The sequence below is a fragment of the Strigops habroptila genome, chromosome 2 (assembly GCF_004027225.2).
Source record: "Strigops habroptila isolate Jane chromosome 2, bStrHab1.2.pri, whole genome shotgun sequence".
In the NCBI taxonomy this organism is placed as follows: Eukaryota; Metazoa; Chordata; class Aves; order Psittaciformes; family Psittacidae; genus Strigops; species Strigops habroptila.
The window spans coordinates 122845074-122862551 of record NC_044278.2 but is presented as its reverse complement, the minus strand read 5'-3'; the positions used below and the strand labels follow the sequence as shown (position 1 = coordinate 122862551).

At 66.3% G+C, this 17478-nt stretch overlaps 3 protein-coding genes across 6 annotated transcripts; 2 read left to right on the top strand and 1 right to left on the bottom strand.

Moving 5' to 3' along the window:
• The first annotated feature begins 64 nt into the window (after positions 1-64).
• Positions 65-2257, top strand: RRP8 (ribosomal RNA processing 8). 2 transcript variants are annotated; one of them, XM_030473485.1, is made up of 7 exons: positions 65-207; positions 284-398; positions 471-849; positions 928-997; positions 1285-1391; positions 1477-1573; positions 2097-2257. In XM_030473485.1, exons 1-7 carry the CDS (start codon positions 115-117, stop codon positions 2205-2207), a joined length of 972 nt encoding a protein of 323 aa, XP_030329345.1. In that variant the 5' UTR covers positions 65-114; the 3' UTR covers positions 2208-2257. The 2 variants fall into 2 exon arrangements, with proteins under 2 accessions (XP_030329345.1, XP_030329335.1); XM_030473475.1 differs by having other exon boundaries at positions 928-1057.
• A 177-nt stretch (positions 2258-2434) lies between these two features.
• Positions 2435-11989, top strand: LOC115602334 (F-box/WD repeat-containing protein 7-like). 3 transcript variants are annotated; one of them, XM_030473353.1, is made up of 14 exons: positions 2435-2570; positions 4075-4245; positions 4994-5299; positions 5503-5585; positions 5793-5931; positions 6369-6503; positions 6600-6723; positions 6854-6990; positions 7554-7667; positions 8665-8846; positions 9102-9327; positions 10108-10318; positions 11538-11815; positions 11852-11989. In XM_030473353.1, exons 1-13 carry the CDS (start codon positions 2448-2450, stop codon positions 11804-11806), a joined length of 2220 nt encoding a protein of 739 aa, XP_030329213.1. In that variant the 5' UTR covers positions 2435-2447; the 3' UTR covers positions 11807-11815; positions 11852-11989. The 3 variants fall into 3 exon arrangements, with proteins under 3 accessions (XP_030329213.1, XP_030329224.1, XP_030329231.1); XM_030473364.1 differs by lacking the exon at positions 2435-2570 and adding an exon at positions 2977-3124 and having other exon boundaries at positions 11538-11989; XM_030473371.1 differs by lacking the exon at positions 2435-2570 and adding an exon at positions 3594-3615 and having other exon boundaries at positions 11538-11989.
• Positions 11990-13151: 1162 nt separating this feature from the next.
• Positions 13152-16327, bottom strand: LOC115604482 (FH2 domain-containing protein 1-like). The gene is made up of 9 exons (XM_030477609.1): positions 16082-16327; positions 15941-16002; positions 15758-15860; positions 15587-15672; positions 15066-15166; positions 14915-14985; positions 14740-14847; positions 13921-13991; positions 13152-13832 (listed from the first exon to the last, which is right to left on the bottom strand). Exons 1-9 carry the CDS (start codon positions 16325-16327, stop codon positions 13223-13225), a joined length of 1458 nt encoding a protein of 485 aa, XP_030333469.1. The 3' UTR covers positions 13152-13222.
• Positions 16328-17478: the final 1151 nt, after the last annotated feature.

Genomic DNA, 17478 nt, shown 5'->3' with positions numbered 1-17478 from the left:
CCGGCCGCGTGGGGGCGCTCTTTCCGCGGGTGCTGCAGGGGCCGCTCTGGTGCCGCCGAGCGGATACACGTGGTACCGCCGGTGCAGGCTCCGCTCCGGTCGCGGTCCCGACCCATGTTCGCGGAGCAGGAGTGGAACGACGGCCCCGAGGGTCCCGCCCGGGCCCTGCCGGGGTCCCGCGGCGCCCCCGAGGGCCCGGGCCGGCCGGTAAGGGCAGCGCGCTCGTGGCCGGCCGGGGCCGGTCCCTGGCCGGGGGGAGGTGACCGGAGCCCCCCCTCCGCAGGGCCCCGCGGCGGGGAGGCGGCGGCGGCGGCGGCGGCCGGGGGGTGACGGCGAGACCCCGCGGAGGCGGCCCGGGGACGGGGTGCGGCGGCGGAGCGGGCAGCGCCCAGACACAGGTACCGCCGCCCGCGGGGCAGCCCCGGGAGCGGGGCCGGGACCAGCCGCCCTGACCCCCGCGGTTCTCGCAGACAGGGCCGGGGAGCGGCCGAGCACGGAGCCCGCGGCACCGGCGGCCGCGGAACCGGCGCGGAGGCTGAGCCGGCGGCAGCGGCGGAAGCGGCGCCGGGAGGAGCAGGAGGAGCAGCAGCTCCCTGCGGGACCGGCGGCACCGGCAGCGGCTCCGCTGGGGCGGGCGGCGGCTCTGCGCGCCCGGATGGAGGAGCGGCTGCTGGCCGCCCGGTTCCGGTACATCAACCAGCAGCTCTACACGTCCAGCAGCCGGGAAGCAGCGCAGCTCTTCCGGGACGACCCCGAAGCCTTCGAGATCTACCACCGCGGCTTCACTCAGCAAGTGGGGCGCTGGCCCGAGAACCCGGTGCAGCGCATCGTGCGCGTCCTGCGGCGGCGGTGAGCCAGGGCCAGCGGGCAGCAGCGGGGCTGCTGGGCAAGGAGCGTCCTGACCCTCCCCCGGTTCCACCCCCTCAGGCCCGCCTCGCTCGTGGTGGCGGATTTCGGGTGCGGGGACTGCAAACTCGCCAAGAGCATCAAGAACAAGGTTCACTCCTTTGACCTGGTGCCACTCAGCCCGCAGGTCACCGTCTGTGACATGGCCAAGGTGCGGGGAGGGAGGGATGCTGTGGGGCAGGAGAGGGGTTCAGGGGTCCCGAGGGTCCCTCCCGGGGAGCACAGGTCTCTTTGGGGCACTGGGACACCTCCGGCTCCCAGAGGTGATGCCTGGCTGAATCCGAGAGCCTGGAAGCAGCAGAGTGTGGAAGGGCTGCCCCAGCCCCGTCGCCATCCTCATCCTCCTCCTGGGACGGGCTTCCCGGGGGTGTCCGGCAGGTGCCTTTGGCGGACCAGACGGTGGACGTTGCAGTGTTCTGCCTGGCGCTGATGGGCACCAACCTGCAGGAGATCCTGGAAGAGGCCAACCGGGTGCTGAAGCCGGGGTAGGCAGAGCCAAATGCCCCGGGAGGTGCCAGGCTGAGCCCGGTAGGTGCCAGTGCTGCCGCTCAAGGCTGGGGTGTCCCACAGGGGCACCCTGTTGGTGGCCGAGGTGGCCAGCCGCTTCGAGGACATGCGAGCCTTCATGAGCGCCATGGCTCAGCTGGGCTTCAAAAGTGTCTCCAAGGTGAGTCCTCTGGGATGCTGGTGGGGGGTGGGTCTGCGGGTGCTGAGGACCCACAGCGTGCAAGGGCTGAGGCCTGGGAGCGTGTTTGGGGGATGTGGGACCCACTGGGGCTGCGGTGTTGGGGGTTGGGGGGAGCCGGGCACACTGGGGGTCATGGTGCGGGGGTCTGGGCTGGGGGCACTTGAGGCACATGGGGGATGTGGTGCTGGGGCTGGAAGGAGGTTTGGAGGACCCAGGGTCTGAAGGGGACTGTACTCTGGGCTGGGTTTGGGGCACCCGGGGGGCGCTGGGGTGGGGTGCCGGGGTTTGGGGCACACAGGGGACGAGGTGCAGGGGTCTAGGACGGGCTTGGGCACCCAGGGGAGGGGGTGCCGGGTTTGCGGTGGCACACGGAGATGTGGGGTGCAGCGGTTGGGGGGGCCCGGGCTCTGGGCCGTGCTGGGTGTGCTGGGGCCGGGCTCTGGGCACTGGGCACTGTTGCTGCGGGGCTGCTGGGGGCCGGTCGCTGACGCCGCCGCCCCAGGACCTCTCCAGCGCCTTCTTCCACCTGCTCGAGTTCTCCAAGGCCGGGTCCCCCCGCGGCCGCCCCGCGCCAGGGCTGCGCCTGCGGCCCTGCCTCTACAAGCGCCGGTAGCTGCCGCCCCGCCCCGCGCCGCGGCCACCAATAAACAGCCTTTTTCCGCAGGGCGTCAGCGTTCCGTGGGCGGGGCAATGCACGCGGCCACCAATGAGCGCGTCGGTTCCGCGCTGCGTCACGGGGCGGTGGGCGTGGTCACCAATAAACGCGCTGTTTCCGTGGGGCGTCACGGCGCGGTGGGCGGGGCGAGGCGGCGCCTGCGCGGTGCGGCCAGGCCTGCGCGGCGGCGGGGCCGGGATGTCGGGGCCGGGCCCCGGCGCGGGGCCGCTGGACATCAACCGCGCGGGCGCCGCGGAGCTGCAGGGCGCGCTGCAGGGCATCGGCCGCCGCCGCGCCCGCGGCATCGTGCGCAAGAGAGAGGTGCGGGCGGGGAGGGGGCGGGCGGACCCGGGCGCCGTGACCGGCGGTGCCGCCGCGCCCCGGTGGCGCCTCCCGCTGTGGCGGAGCGAGCTCCGTCCCGGGTGGGGCCGGGCCGGGGCAGGACGGGCCGAGGCCGGAGGCGCCACCGCTCCCAGGTGCCCGCCCGGGCCGGTCACCGGCGGTGACACTCGCGGGGGCTGCTCCCGCCGGGTCACCCGGGCGGGCGGGTCCGGAACGCGTGAAGAACTGGCGGGTCGGGGCCGGGGTCCGGCGCCGGGGCTGAGCACCGGGGGGGGAACTGGGACGGGCGGGCGGGAGGCACAGCCGGAGCTGGGCTGGGTTCGGCCGGGCGGGAGGCGGCGGAGCGGGGACGGGCAGGGGGACGGCGGCGGGAGCGGGAGGAACGGCAGCGCCGGGAGAACGGGCCGGGGCAGGGACTGTCACTGGGGCCGTGCCTCGGGGTTACACTGAGGGAGCAGCAGCAGGAGAGGCCCGTGGTGGTGTGCGATGGGGACGGGCTGGAGCAGCCTGAGGAGAAGGACTTGGGGTGTTGGGTGAGGAGAAGCTCCCCATGACCCGGCTTCAGTGTGTGCTTGAGCCCAGAACCCCCCCGTGTGCTGGGCTGCACCCCCAGAGCGTGAGCAGCAGGTCAGGGAGGGGATCCTGCCCCTCTGCTGTGCTCTGGGGAGCCCTTAGAGCAGCTCCAGTGCCTAAAGGGGCTGCAGGAAACCTGGACAAGGGCCTGTAGGGACAGGCCAAGGGGAATGGCTTTAACCTGCCAGAGGGGAGATTGAGATGAGCTCTGAGGCAGAAGCTCTTCCCTGTGAGGGTGCTGAGGCGCTGGCAGAGGGTGCCCGGAGAAGCTGTGGCTGCCCCATCCCTGGCAGTGTTCAAGGCCAGGTTGGACACAGGGGCTTGGAGCAACCTGCTCTAGTGGAAGGTGTCCCTGCCCATGGCAGGGGTTGGAACTGGAGGAGCTTTAAGGTCCCTTCAACCCAAACCAGGCTGGGGTTCCATGATTTGGTATCGGAGCCTTGCTCTCTGTGTCAGCCGTCACAGTGGATGTTCTCCACGCTGGGCCCCCACCAGCAGCCCCTCTCCCCGCTGGGTTGTGGCTGGTGGCAGAAGCTGCTCGGGATCCAGGTGGGTGTTCCACAGGATGTGGTGCCGTGCTCCTGGGCTGCTGCTCCCCTGCTCAGTGGCAGCTCTGGTGCCGTGGCTGCTCCTTGCTTGGGGTAAGGAGCCAGGAAGGGCTGGTTTGGGAAAAGGCATCCCTCAGCTTGGATGGGAGCAGCACTGAGGACAGGCAGTACAAAGGTATCGCCTGGACGTGGCACCTCGACTCTCCTTCCCCTGAAGGCCCAGAGGGGGCTGGTGGTCACAAGAGGCACAGGCTGGGAGCTCTGGGCCAGCAGGAAGGAGATGAGGGTGTGAGCAAGCAGGTCCTGCCCTGAGGCTGCTCCCCGGGTTTCTGAGCTCTGGGTTGACTCTTTACTTCTCACAGGAACTGAAAGGCTTCAACTCGCTGGATGATCTTCTCCTTGTCAAAGGCATCACCACCCGCATCTTGGAGCTCAACAGCCAGCGGATGACTTGCAGGAGGAGACCAAGCAGCGAGGAAGAGGCGAGAGTGAGCCCTGGTCTGCAGGGGGACAACAAAGCTCCTGTGCCTCAGGTAGGACAAGAAGGTTTGGAATCCCAGAAACACAGAGTCAGCTGGGTTGGGAAAGACCTGTAAGATCACCCAGTGCAACCGCTCCCCAGCAGTGCCAAGGCCACCACTAACCCATGGCACTGAGGCCTCGGCTCCACGGGGTGTGAACACTTCCAGGGATGGTGACTCCAGCACTGCCCTGGGCAGCCTGTTCCAACGCCTGAGCACCCTTTGGGGAAGGAATTGTTCCTCAGCTCCATCTAAACCTGCCCTGGGGCAGCTTGAGGCCGTTTCCTCTTGTCCCATCCCTTGTTCCTTGGGAGCAGAGACCAGCCCCCTCCCGGCTCCATCCTCCTGTCAGGCAGTTGCAGAGAGCGAGAAGGTCCCCCCTGAGCCTTCTCTTCTCCAGACTAAACCCCCCCAGGTCCCTCAGCCGTTCCTCATCACACTTGTGCTCCAGGCCCTGCACCAGCTCCATTGCCCTTCTCTGGCCCTGCTCCAGCACCTCAATGTCTCTCTTGGGGTGAGGGTCCCAGAACTGAACCCAGGATTCGAGGGGCAGTTTGGTCTCGCTGCGGCTGCGGGGCCAGGACACGGCCTGTCCGCAGAGTAGGGGGTGCGCTGTGAACCCTGGGAGCACCTTAGATCCAGAGTCTGGTCCCTGCTTCCTATCCCGGGCTCTGCTCCGCACTGCAGAGGGCAGCTCCTGCACCCTGGGGCACCCCTGGAGCTGCTCAGCCAGACCTGACCTTTCTCTGCTCTGCTGCAGGTGGGGGCTGAGGAGGAGGCGGCGGGTGCGGGCGCCTGGGAGCCGGAGCGCGCCGGGAGCGGGGGCGCCGGGCCCGGGCTGGAGGCCGATGTCTCTGGTGGGCGGCGGGCACAGGAGCCGCTCAGCTCCACAGGCTGCGGAGAGCAGGAGGAGGATGAGGAGGAAGAGGATGAAGAAGGGAGCTGCTACAGCGAGGAAGGGGAGGATGGTGGCAACGTCTACTTCTACTACACCATTGGCGAGCGCTGGATCGACTACCTGCAGCGGACGGAGGATGGCGGCCTCCTCCGGCACGTGCGGCCCAAGGTAACGGCCCCGGGCATGGGCTTCACCCCAGAGGCTGGCACTGGTGGCAGGAGCTGGCACGTTACCTGTGGGCCTGTCCTGGGAGTTGGTGGCCTCAGCACCTCCGGACACCCGTCGCTTGCTGTGGTGGTGGTGCCAGCTTGGGCCTCCTTTGGGCAGGGACGTGTGACCCCAGAAGGGGTTGACGTGTCTCCTCCTTGCAGATGAAGAGAAAGTCAGAGAACGGTCTCGATGGCAGAGCCCTGTCCCCGGGCAAGAAGCTGCGCAAGGGCTCTGAATACAGCAGGTGAGATGGACACTGCATGATGGGCAGGGAACTCATGTGGGGAGGGGAGATATGGTCTACCAGAGCCACCCGCGGCCATCTGGGTGTCCTTCTACCAGTGGCAGGAGGCCGTGCAGGCTCCTGGCTGGAGGGGCTGGGGAGCTCTGTTCTGAGACCCCTTGGCACGGTGTGGCTGTGCTGACACGGTGTCTCCCCGCTGTGGTGCAGGACGCTGGGTCCCTGCACTCCCAGTCCCACCACCACCTTTGGGGACCTGCGCAACGCCAAGGCAGGCCCGGCCCGGCGCCGCCGCATCCCCTCGGTGGCCCCCCCGCCCGAGCTGCAGGACTGGCTCCGCACCTTCCAGGTAAGCTGGTTGCCGAAGGGCTCCCACAGGGACACCGGGAGCTGGAGGTTTGGTGGACATTGCAGGAGGGGAACCAAGCCCTGGGGAGTCCGCCAGCATGGAACCCTGCTCAGGCAGGGGTTGGGGTGGATGTTTGGTAAAGCAGGTAAAGCAGGTGCTCAGGTAAAGCAGCACAGGGTGGTGCTGGCCCCGCTCCTGCTCTTTTTCATCTTGAGGGGTGTTGGTTTGTCCACCATTGAACGACATCCATGCTCTCTTACATGAGTCCTGGAGCACCCAGCCCTATCTGTGGCTCTGCTCTACCTTGAGGTCCAGATAGCAGAGCCCTGGCCTGCTCCAGGCACCCACTACCCCCTTGTGCCCATGCTGGTTGGTGTCTGTGGGGTTGGTGAGGGCTGCCCCGTGTGCAGGCAGCGTGATCCATGTCCCCTCCTCAGCGGTGGAGCGGCCCAGAGAAGCTGCTTGCCCTGGATGAGCTCATCGACCGCTGCGAGCCCTCCCAGATCAAGTACATGATGCAGGTCATTGAGCCACAGTTCCAGAGAGACTTTATTTCCCTGCTGCCCAAGGAGGTGAGTTGAGCCAAGGGACGTGCTGGGCACCCATCACCAGCCAGGGGAGCCCCCGGGCACCCCGGGCGCCCTTGTAACTCGGTGTCCCCTCTGCAGCTGGCACTCTACGTCCTCTCCTTTCTGGAGCCTCGGGACCTGCTCCGTGCTGCCCAGACCTGTCGCTACTGGAGGGTCTTGGCTGAAGACAACCTGCTGTGGAGAGAGAAGTGCCGTGAGGAAGGTAAAGCCCTTCATCCGTGTGGCACCGGGGAGCCCACAGTACCCACCGTGTGCCCACCTGAGCTCCCTACAGGCGAGGGCACGGCCCCCTCATGTCCTGTGTCACATCCCGCTGCTATTCCCTCCCGCAGGCATCGAGGAGCCCCTGAACCTGCGGAAGCGGCGCCTGCTCAGCCCTGGCTTCATGTACAGCCCCTGGAAATTCGCCTTCATGCGGCAGCACAAGATTGACATGAACTGGCGCAGCGGGGAGCTCCGAGCCCCCAAGGTGGGTGCTTTGGGGTGTCCTGGTGAGAACCAGGCTCTGGAGCTTTTCCGTGTGGGAAGCTGGAGCAGGAAGGAAGTAGCAGAGAAACATCTGCGAGGACTGGATGAGAACAGCAGTAGGAATTGTCAAAGTGCCTCGGGAAAAGACGGACAGGTCTGACCTGTCCTGAGGAGGCACCAGCCACAGGCATCCACCTGGAAGTACGTGTGGGAAGCTCTGCAGAGGGATCTGGACAGGCTGGATGCATGGGCCAAGGGGATGAGGTTCAACAAGACAAAGGGCTGGGTCCTGATGGGTCACAACAACCCCATGGAATGCTCCAGGCTTGGGGCAGGAAAAGGACCTGGGGGTGCTTTGAGGTCCCTTCCAACCCAAACTGTTCTGTGAGTCTATGATTCCATGATGATCTGGGACAGAAGGTCAGCTCTGAGCTCGAGGCGGCCTTCATAGCCACAAGGGCCCATCCAGGTTTTAAAGTCCCTGGGTAGCCCACTGTCCCTCAGCAGGAGCCACCAGCTGCCCACACTGGGCTCTGAGCCTCACTCCTGGTGTTCTCCACGCAGGTGCTGAAGGGACACGACGACCATGTCATCACCTGCCTGCAGTTCTGCGGCAACCGCATCGTCAGTGGCTCTGACGACAACACGCTCAAAGTGTGGTCGGCTGTGACAGGGGAGGTGAGACCTGGTCCTGCCCGAGCGGGGAGCTGGGAGAGGCCTTGTCCTGGAGTTTCTCTGATACAGGTCCTGGTTTAGCACCAGTGTGGCAGCAGGGCCAGGGCAGTGACTGTTCCCCTGTGCTGGGCACTGGTGAGGCTGCACCTCAAATCCTGGGTTCAGTTCTGGGCCCCTCACTGCAAGAGAGACATTGAGGTGCTGGAGCGGGGCCAGAGAAGGGCACCGGAGCTGGTGCAGGGCCTGGAGCACAAGTGTGATGAGGAACGGCTGAGGGACCTGGGGGGTTTAGTCTGGAGAAGAGAAGGCTCAGGGGGGACCTTCTCGCTCTCTGCAACTGCCTGACAGGAGGATGGAGCCAGGAGGGGGCTGGTCTCTGCTCCCAAGGAGCAAGGGATGGGACAAGAGGAAACGGCCTCAAGCTGCACCAGGGCAGGTTTAGATGGAGCTGAGGAACAATTCCTTCCCCAAAGGGTGCTCAGGCATTGGAACAGGCTGCCCAGGGCAGGGCTGGAGTCACCGGCCCTGCAAGTGTTCACACCCCGTGTAGCCGAGGCCCCAGTGCCATGGGTTAGTGGTGGCCTTGGCACTGCTGGAGAGCAGTTGCACTGGGTGATCCTGAAGCTTTTTCCCAACCTGGTTGGTTCCATGGTTTGTCCTGTCTCTGAGGAGGTCTGGCAGCCCCTCTGGCTGCAGGAGCTGTGTTAAGCTGCCAGTCTGATGGTGCAGTGCCAAATGAGCAAGAGTTGGCCACACACGTGCTTTCAGTGGCACTCACTAAATGTGGAGCATCCTCTTGGAGATGCAGGAAGGGCAGGAAACTTGGCTGGGCTCAGAGGCCCATGTGGTGGAGAGGACTGTGGTGGGGTCTGGCGCAGGGAGTGGATCACTGAGGATGAGCCTCGCCAATGCTGTGCTGGGGGATGTCCTGTGCTCTGCTGCTCCTTTGCCGTGTTGTGGAGCCTTTCCTAATGCAGCGGCCCCATCCCGCCCCTCGCAGTGCGTGCAGACGCTGGTGGGCCACACCGGCGGCGTGTGGTCGTCACAGATGAGGGACAGCGTCGTCATCAGCGGCTCCACGGACCGGACCCTCAAAGTGTGGAATGCGGACACAGGCGAGTGCGTGCACACGCTGTACGGGCACACGTCCACCGTGCGCTGCATGCACCTGCACGGCAACAGGTACGGGGCTTCAGCTGCCTGCTCTGCTGGAAGGGGTGGGAACTGGATGAGCTTTAAGGTCCCTCCAACCCAAACCAGTCCATGAGCCTGTGATGTGGGGCTTGGGCTGGGCTGTGGTGTGGGCATGGAGGTGGCTGGGACTTGGCTGGATCTGTAGCTGTGTGGGAAGGTTTCCCTCAGGAGGAAAAGCTGCTCCTCGGGGTTGTCTCAGGTGGCCGAGACCCAGGTGTGGTTGTGCTCATCCCGTGCCCGCAGGGTGGTGAGCGGCTCTCGGGACGCGACGCTGCGCCTCTGGGACATCGAGACGGGGCAGTGCCTGCACGTGCTCATGGGGCACGTGGCCGCTGTGCGCTGCGTGCAGTACGACGGGCACAAGGTGGTGAGTGGTGCCTACGACTACACGGTGAAGGTGTGGGACCCCGAGAGCGAGAGCTGCACCCACACGCTGCAGGGGCACACGAACCGCGTCTACTCCCTGCAGGTAATACCCCAGAGCCCCCGTCCCTCCCGCTGATGGGCCCCAGGGACACATGGGCTGTGTCTGATCCCTGCAGGGGAGACCCTCTGCCCTCCACCCTGACTCCCACCACATGCACTGCAGGGACACTGCACCCTGAGGAGAAGGACTTGGGGTGTTGGGTGAGGAGAAGCTCCCCATGACCCGGCTTCAGTGTGTGCTTGAGCCCAGAACCCCCCCGTGTGCTGGGCTGCACCCCCAGAGCGTGAGCAGCAGGTCAGGGAGGGGATCCTGCCCCTCTGCTGCGCTCTGGGGAGCCCTTAGAGCAGCTCCAGTGCCTAAAGGGGCTCCAGGAAACCTGGAGAGGGGCTTTGGACAAGGGCCTGTAGGGACAGGCCAAGGGGAATGGCTTTAACCTGCCAGAGGGGAGATTGAGATGAGCTCTGAGGCAGAAGCTCTTCCCTGTGAGGGTGCTGAGGCGCTGGCACAGGGTGCCCAGAGAAGCTGTGGCTGCCCCATCCCTGGCAGTGTTCAAGGCCAGGTTGGACACAGCGGCTTGAAGCAACCTGCTCTAGTGGAAGGTGTCCCTGCCCGTGGCAGGGGGTTGGGACTGGAGGAGCTTTAAGGTCCCTTCAACCCAACCTAGGCTGAGGTTCTTTGAAGACGCTGCCAGTCACCTACACCCGGATTAGCCGCAGGGGACACGAGGATGTCACTCAAGCAGCCGTGCCCCATCCCCGACCCCAGACTGGAATTGCCCCTTCCGCTGGCTCAGGCTGTGCTTGTCTCTGTCTCTCCGGGCAGTTCGATGGGACACACATCGTGAGCGGCTCCCTGGACACATCCATCCGCGTGTGGGACGTGGAGAGCGGGAACTGTCTGCACACCCTCATGGGGCACCAGTCGCTCACCAGCGGCATGGAACTGCGGGACAACATCCTCGTGTCTGGCAACGCCGACTCCACCGTCAAGATCTGGGACATCAAGACAGGCCAGTGCCTGCAGACGCTGCAGGGTGAGTGCTGGGACGGGGCAGCTCCTCCTGCTGTGTGCTGGGAGGGCACGTGTAGCTGCCAGATGGCGCAGGGCAGATGCTGCCCAGCAGCGGGGGCTCCCAACGGGGTTGTGGTGGGAGCATGGGAATAAGGGATCCCAAAATCCCAGCACAGGCTGGGGTTTGACGTACTAGAAGAGCAGCTCAGCTGAGAGGGACCTGGGAGGGTTGGTGGATGAGAAGCTGACCATGAGCCGGCAGTGTGCCCTTGAGCCAGGAGGGACAGGAGTATCCAGAGGTGCATCAGGAGTGTGGCAGCAGGTCGAGGGAGATGATCCTCCCCCTTAACCCTGGTGAGGCCACATCTGGAGTCCTGCATCCAGTGCTGGGCTCCCCAGTACAAGAAAGACAAGGAGCTACTGGAAAGGGTCCAGTGGAGGCCACAAGGATGATGAGGGGGTTGAAGCATCTCTGATGAGGAGACATCTCAGAACTGGAAAGCTAGATTACCTTCTGGTGGAAGGAGTCCCTGCCCGTGGCAGGAGGTTGGAACTGGAGGAGCTTTAATGTCCCTTCAACCCAAACCAGTCTGGGATTCTGTTCTCTGAGAAACTGCTGGAGCTGGGCCCATTGAGTCTAGAGAAGAGCAGACTGAGAGGGGATCTCATCAATGCAGATCACTATCTCAGAGGTGGGTGTCAAGAAGGTGACACCCAGACTCTTCTCAGTGGTGCCCAGCGACAGGATGAGGAGCAATGGCCATAAACTAAAGCACAAGTTTCATAGAATCATAGAACGAATCCCAGAACCACAGCCTGGGCTGGGTTGGAAGGGACCTTAAAGCTGATCCAGTCCCAACCCCTGCCACGGGCAGGGACACCTTCCACTAGAGCAGGTTGCTCCAAGCCCCTGTGTCCAACCTGGCCTTGAACACTGCCAGGGATGGGGCAGCCACAGCTTCTCTGGGCACCCTGTGCCAGCGCCTCAGCACCCTCACAGGGAAGAGATTCCTTATACCTGACCTGAATCTCCCCTAAACACGAGGAAGAACAATGTGAGGGAGAACTTCTTTCCACTGCGGGTGCAGAGCCCTGGGACAGGCTGCGCAGGGGGGGTGTGGAGTCTCCATCTCTGAGACATCCCAACCCCACCATGGACACGTTCCTGTGTGACTTGCCATGGGGGGGGGTTGGACCCGATGCCCCCCCCGCGATTCTGATTGTGATCGCTCCGCTCCCAGGGCCCAGCAAGCACCAGAGCGCCGTGACCTGCCTGCAGTTCAGCTCCAAGTTCGTGGTGACCAGCTCCGACGACGGCACCGTCAAGCTCTGGGACCTGAAGACGGGCGAGTTCGTGCGCAACCTGGTGGCGCTGGAGAGCGGCGGCAGCGGCGGCGTCGTGTGGCGCATCCGCGCCTCCAACACGAAGCTGGTGTGTGCCGTGGGCAGCCGCAACGGCACCGAGGAGACCAAGCTGCTGGTGCTGGACTTCGATGTGGACCTCAAGTGAGCCCGGGCAGGCCGGGCCGGCGCCGGAGCCCGCGGGCTGGGCCGGGGCCGGGCCGGTGCCGGTGGGGCGGGCCCCGCGCAGGCACCTCCCGCCTGAGCCCCCGGGGCGTTATTTATATGTGTGGAGGCCGCGGGGGGGCAGCAGCATGTTTTGTACACACTAATATATCGATTTATTTCTGTACCCGGGTCTCCTCCTCCAGGCCCCCTGCACCGAGCTCCACTGCCGGCCTCAGTGAGCAGCCCCTGCCCAGGGTGGCCTCTGGCTGGAGACCCACGGCCTGGGCTCCAGCCTCTGTGTTCTGGGCACGGTACTGGGCTGCAGGAGGGAGCAATGGGCTGGGCAGGACCTGGGAGAGGAATCGGGATCTCATGGAATGGTTTGGGTTAAAAGGGACCCTGAAGCCCCCAGCACAAGAGGGACGCGGAGCTGCTGGAGCGAGGCCAGAGGAGGCCCCGGAGCTGCTGCGAGGGCTGGAGCAGCTCTGCTCTGGAGCCAGGCTGAGAGAGCTGGGCTGGGGCAGCCTGGAGAAGAGAAGGCTCCTGAAGGGGAGACCTTAGAGCAGCTCCAGTGCCTAAAGGGGCTCCAGGAAACCTGGAGAGGGGCTTTGGGCAAGGGCCTGGAGGGACAGGCCAAGGGGAATGGCTTTAACCTGCCAGAGGGGAGACTGAGATGAGCTCTGAGGCAGAAGCTCTTCCCTGTGAGGGTGCTGAGGCGCTGGCACAGGGTGCCCGGAGAAGCTGTGGCTGCCCCATCCCTGGCAGTGTTCAAGGCCAGGTTGGACACAGGGGCTTGGAGCAACCTGCTCTAGTGGAAGGTGTCCCTGCCCGGGGCAGGGGGTTGGAACTGGAGGAGCTTTAAGGTCCTTTCAACCCAAACCATCCCATGATTCCATGGAGAACAAGAGCCACCCCAGCAATGCTGGAGTGAGACTTTCAGCACTGGAACAGGTTCCCTGGAGCTGGTTTGCATCCTCCATCCTCAGGGATGTTGAGGATGGTACGAATGAGGCTGTTCCCAGCCTGGGCTGCCCCCTCTGGGGGTGCACAGAGGCTCTCAGGGGCACCCGACCCCTCCAGTTGTACCTGGGACTGGCACCGGACACAGTGGGGGACAAGCAGCGCCACAGCACCCACCGGCACCACAGCAGTGACAAAGGGCACAGTGACGGATGGGGTGAGGACACGGCCATGGGTCAGCACTGAGGGACATGACAGATGTGGTGGCCGTAAGGGACATGGCTGGGTGGGGGACGTGAGGGAACATGGTGGCCATGGGGGTATGGGGTAGCCGTAGTGGGGACATAGTGGCCGTGGGGGGATGTCATGGCTATGTGAGAGCCGGGGTTGGTCTCATCGTTTATTGTCACATCGCTGGGGACACACACACACAGAGGACAGTAAAACCAGCGCGGGCTCAGCTGGGGGGGGCCCCGCGGCCAGGCCCCGCCGCCAGGCGCCGCAGGAGGCGCAGCAGGGCCCAGCCTTGGCGGGGGGCGGCCGGGGGGGGCGGCTCGGGGCTGGGGCCGAGCGGGGGCTCCCCCCCCACCCCGGCGGCCGGGGCTGGGGGCGCGGGGCCGGGGGGCTCCTGGTGGCGCGGGGCGGGCTCGGAGCCGCGGCGCGGGGGCTGCGGCGTGAGCGGGGCGCGGCGCTCGGCGGCGGGGCCGGTGTCGCGCGGCGCGGCGCAGGACGCTATGGAGTGGCGTTTCCCGCGCTCCCGCTGCAGCTGCAGCCGCCGGCGCTGCGCCTGCTCGCGGCGGCCGTTGTCGCAGGCGGCGGCGCGCAGCCCCAGCGCGAAGCGGTGCAGGACGGCGCAGAGCGCCGGGAGCGCGCCCGCTGCCGCCTCCTCGCAGAAGAAGTCGAGCGTGGCGGCGGCCGCGCGCTGCTGCTGCTCCAGCGCGCGCCAGGCCGCGCGCAGCTCCTCCTCGGCCGCGCGCAGGAACGGCGCCGCCGCGCTGAGCCCGCGCGCCCCCGAGAGCCGCGCCGAGAGCCGCCGCAGCTCCCGCTCCACATCGGCCTCGTCGATGCTGCGGGAGAAGGGAGGGGCGGGGGAGGGGTCACGTCAACCCCTGTCCCACAGCCCCGCGGGGCCGGTGCACCGGGACCCCCCCTCACCGCGAGGCCAGGCCCACGTGCCGCAGCTTGTCCGGGAAGTCCAGGAGGGTCTTGTCCATCCGGGCTGCTTCCTGCGGGAGAGGTGCCGCAGCGTCACTGGGGGGCACAGCCTGGGGACAACCCCCACCATGTCCCTGCCGGAGTGACCTGAACCAACACACACCAGGAGGGACAAGAACATCCTCGAGGAGCATTGATGGTCTCCTGAAGGACCTTAAAGCAGCTCCAGCACCTAAAGGGGCTCCAGGAAACCTGGAGAGGAGCTTTGGACAAGGGCCTGCAGGGACAGGCCAAGGGGAATGGCTTTAACCTGCCAGACGGGAGACTGAGACGAGCTCTGAGGCAGAAGCTCTTCCCTGTGAGGGTGCTGAGGCGCTGGCACAGACTTTTCCCAGAGAAGCTGTGCCTGCCCCATCCCTGGCAGTGTTCAAGGCCAGGTTGGACACAGGGGCTTGGAGCAACCTGCTCTAGTGGAAGGTGTCCCTGCCCGTGGCAGAGGTCGGGACTGGATGAGCTTTAAGGTCCCTTCAACCCAGATCAGGCTAGGATTCCATGAGTAGAGGGCACACGGGGCTGAGGTGCTGGTGACAGCAGTGACAGGTGAGGACACCCCATCAGTGTTGCAGGAGGCTCAGCACCGTCTCCCCACAGGCAGAGCATGGGAAGAACTGTGCTGGAGCTCATGTGCTGCAAAAACATCCTCCCCTGCACAGGGACAGCACATCCCACAGGAGTGACCTTGAGCAGGACATGGGTGGGAGCCACCAGGATCCCACCAGGGCCTAATGAGGGTCCCACCATGGCCACGCCAGTGCTCACCATGGCCACAAAGTGCAGCAGGTCCATGCCGGGCTCGTTGGCCTTGGTGTCGGGCAGTTTGAGCAGCGAGGCAAGGCGGAAGCCAGCAGCGCTGCCGGCGTAGCCGCCCTGGGAGCAGAGGGATGAGCACAGCCCCTCATGGCAGCGCCAGGGCAGTGCCCGCACCCACGCTCACCGCGTTCAGGTGGTTGCCGGCGCTCAGGATGAGGTGCAGGATGCGGTGCAGCTCCTCACACTCCATCAGCTCTATGGGGCAGCAGCCGGGGGGGGTGAGCAGCTGGGGGGAGGGGGGGGGCGTTGCCCCCCAACCCCACGGGGCTACTCACCGGCACCGGCAGCCGCCAGCGTCTGGATGGAGCCGCGCAGGGCGCGGAGCCGGGGCGAAAACTCCTCCTGCAACACCAGCAGCTCCAGGCGCTGGGCGTAGCTGGGGGGGAGATGGGGGCGATGGACATCCAGAGCGTGGGACCCCCCCCCCCCCCCCCGTTCATGGGGACCACTAATGTGTGGGACCCCCTCCCCCAATGCATCGGACCCCTCCCAGTGTGTGGGACTCCCCTGATAAATGGGGACTCCCCCCCCCCCCCCAGTGTGTGCCTTCTCCAATGTGTGACATGTCCCACCCCCATCCTCCCAGTGTATGCGACCCTCTCCCCAGTGTGTGACCCCCACCTAAATGTGTGGGCCCCCCCCCCGTGTGTGGAACCGCCATAGTTCATGGGACACCGCGGTGCGTGGGACCCTACCCCTAATTTGTGACCTTTCCGCCCGTATGTGGGCCCTCCCCAAAGAACGCCGCCCCCCCCCCACCGGTGTGTGGGACCCCCCACGATTTGTTCCCCCCGACCTGGGGACCCGGGTCAGCAGCACCATGAAGCGCTCTGGCTCGGGGAGCTGCCGGGGGCTGCCGGGGTGCGCTCGCAACCGGGCGACCTGCGGGCAGGGACAGGGCTCGGGGAGGGCCAACGGGACTCCCCCCTCCCCCCCATCTCGCACTCCCCATTCCCCCCGTTCCCACCTCCGCGGCGCTGGGCAGCAGCCGGGACAGTTCCAGAAGCTTCTCTGCCCCGTACGGAGCCCCGATGCCCTCCTCGATGTCCCGCACGATGTGCTCGATGGGGCTGGGGGGGGGGGCACGTTGGGCACCGGTGACCCCCGGACAGGACCCGGGGGCACGGGGGTGTCCCGGGTCTCCGCTCACCGCTTGACCTGCTTGAGGAAGACGCCGAGGGCGAGGCTCCGCTTGTGCTCCAGCAGCGCGGCCTGAGGGGGGCCGGGAGGGGGTCAGGGGGGGCGGTGCGGGGGGGTGTTCCGCGGAGGGGGGGGGGGGGGGGGGGCTCACCGCGGGCGCCGGGCGCTGCCCCGGGACGGCCCCGCGGGGCTCCCGGAACAGCGCCCGGAGCCGCGGCAGGTCCAGCGGCGGGAGGGCGGCGGGCGGCGGGGCCCAGACCGACCGGCGGCCCCGCACCCGCCAGGCGGGTACCGGCTCCCAGTGCAGCGCCCGCAGCCGCGCGCCCGGCGACAGCCCCGCGGGGGGCGGCAGCGCCGGGGGGGGCGGCGGCACCGGCGGCGGCACCGGGGAGCCCATGGCCGGGACGGGACAACGGCACCTGTGGCTGCAGAGCTCCACCCCGGCCCCGCCCCGGTGCTGCGGGTAACGGTGGGGGGGCTGAGCCCACCCCGTTGCCCCGCTCGGGGTGGGTCCCGGCCCCGCTGCAGGCACCACCCCCCCCGAGCGCCGGTGTTCTCCGCTCACTCCCGGTCGGGATGGGCCAGTCCGAGTGGCGCTGCGGGAGCAAACACCGGCGGCGGGGGCACGTGAAAGGCCGGTGGGAATGAACCACCCCCCCCCCCTCCCCGGGCCAGGGCAGCGGCTGCGCCCCCGGATGGGTTTAATCCTGACACACACACCACCCCCCCCACCCCCCCCCCCCCCCCGAGCCCGACGGATGTGGGGGCTGAACCATCGGATCAGCCGGGCTGGGAAAGAGCTTCAGGATCACCCAGTGCAACCGCTCCCCAGCAGTGCCAAGGCCACCACTAACCCGTGGCACTGAGGCCTCTGCTACATGGGGCATGAACACTTGCAGGGCCGGTGACTCCAGCACTGCCCTGGGCAGCCTGTTCCAATACCTGAGCACCCTCTGGGGAAGGAATTGTTCCTCAGCTCCAGCTAGATCTGCCCTGGGGCAGCTTGAGGCCGTTTCCTCTTGTCCCATCCCTTGTTCCTTGGGAGCAGAGACCAGCCCCCTCCTGGCTCCATCTTCCTGTCAGGCAGTTGCAGAGAGCGAGAAGGTCCCCCCTGAGCCTTCTCCAGACTAAACACCACCAGGTCCCTCAGCCGTTCCTCATCACACTTGTGCTCCAGGCCCTGCACCAGCTCTGGTGCCCTTCTCCAGCACCTCAATGTCTCTCTTGCAGTGAGGGGCCCAGAACTGACCCAGGATTCGAGGTGCAGCCTCACCAGTGCCCAGTGCAGGGGGACAGTCACTGCCGTGGCCGTGCTGCCACACTGGTGCTGAGCCAGGCCAGGATGCTGGTGGCTTCTTGGCTGCCTGGGCACAAGCTGCTCATGTTCAGCTCCGTCACTCAGCACCCCCAGGTCCTTTTCCATGAGCAGTTTCCAACTACAATTCCCCAAGCCTGGAGCGCTCCATAGGGTGGTTGTGGCCCAAGGATAGGTCCCAGCCCTTTGTCTGTTGAACCTCATCCCCTTGGCCTCATCCCACGGATCCAGCC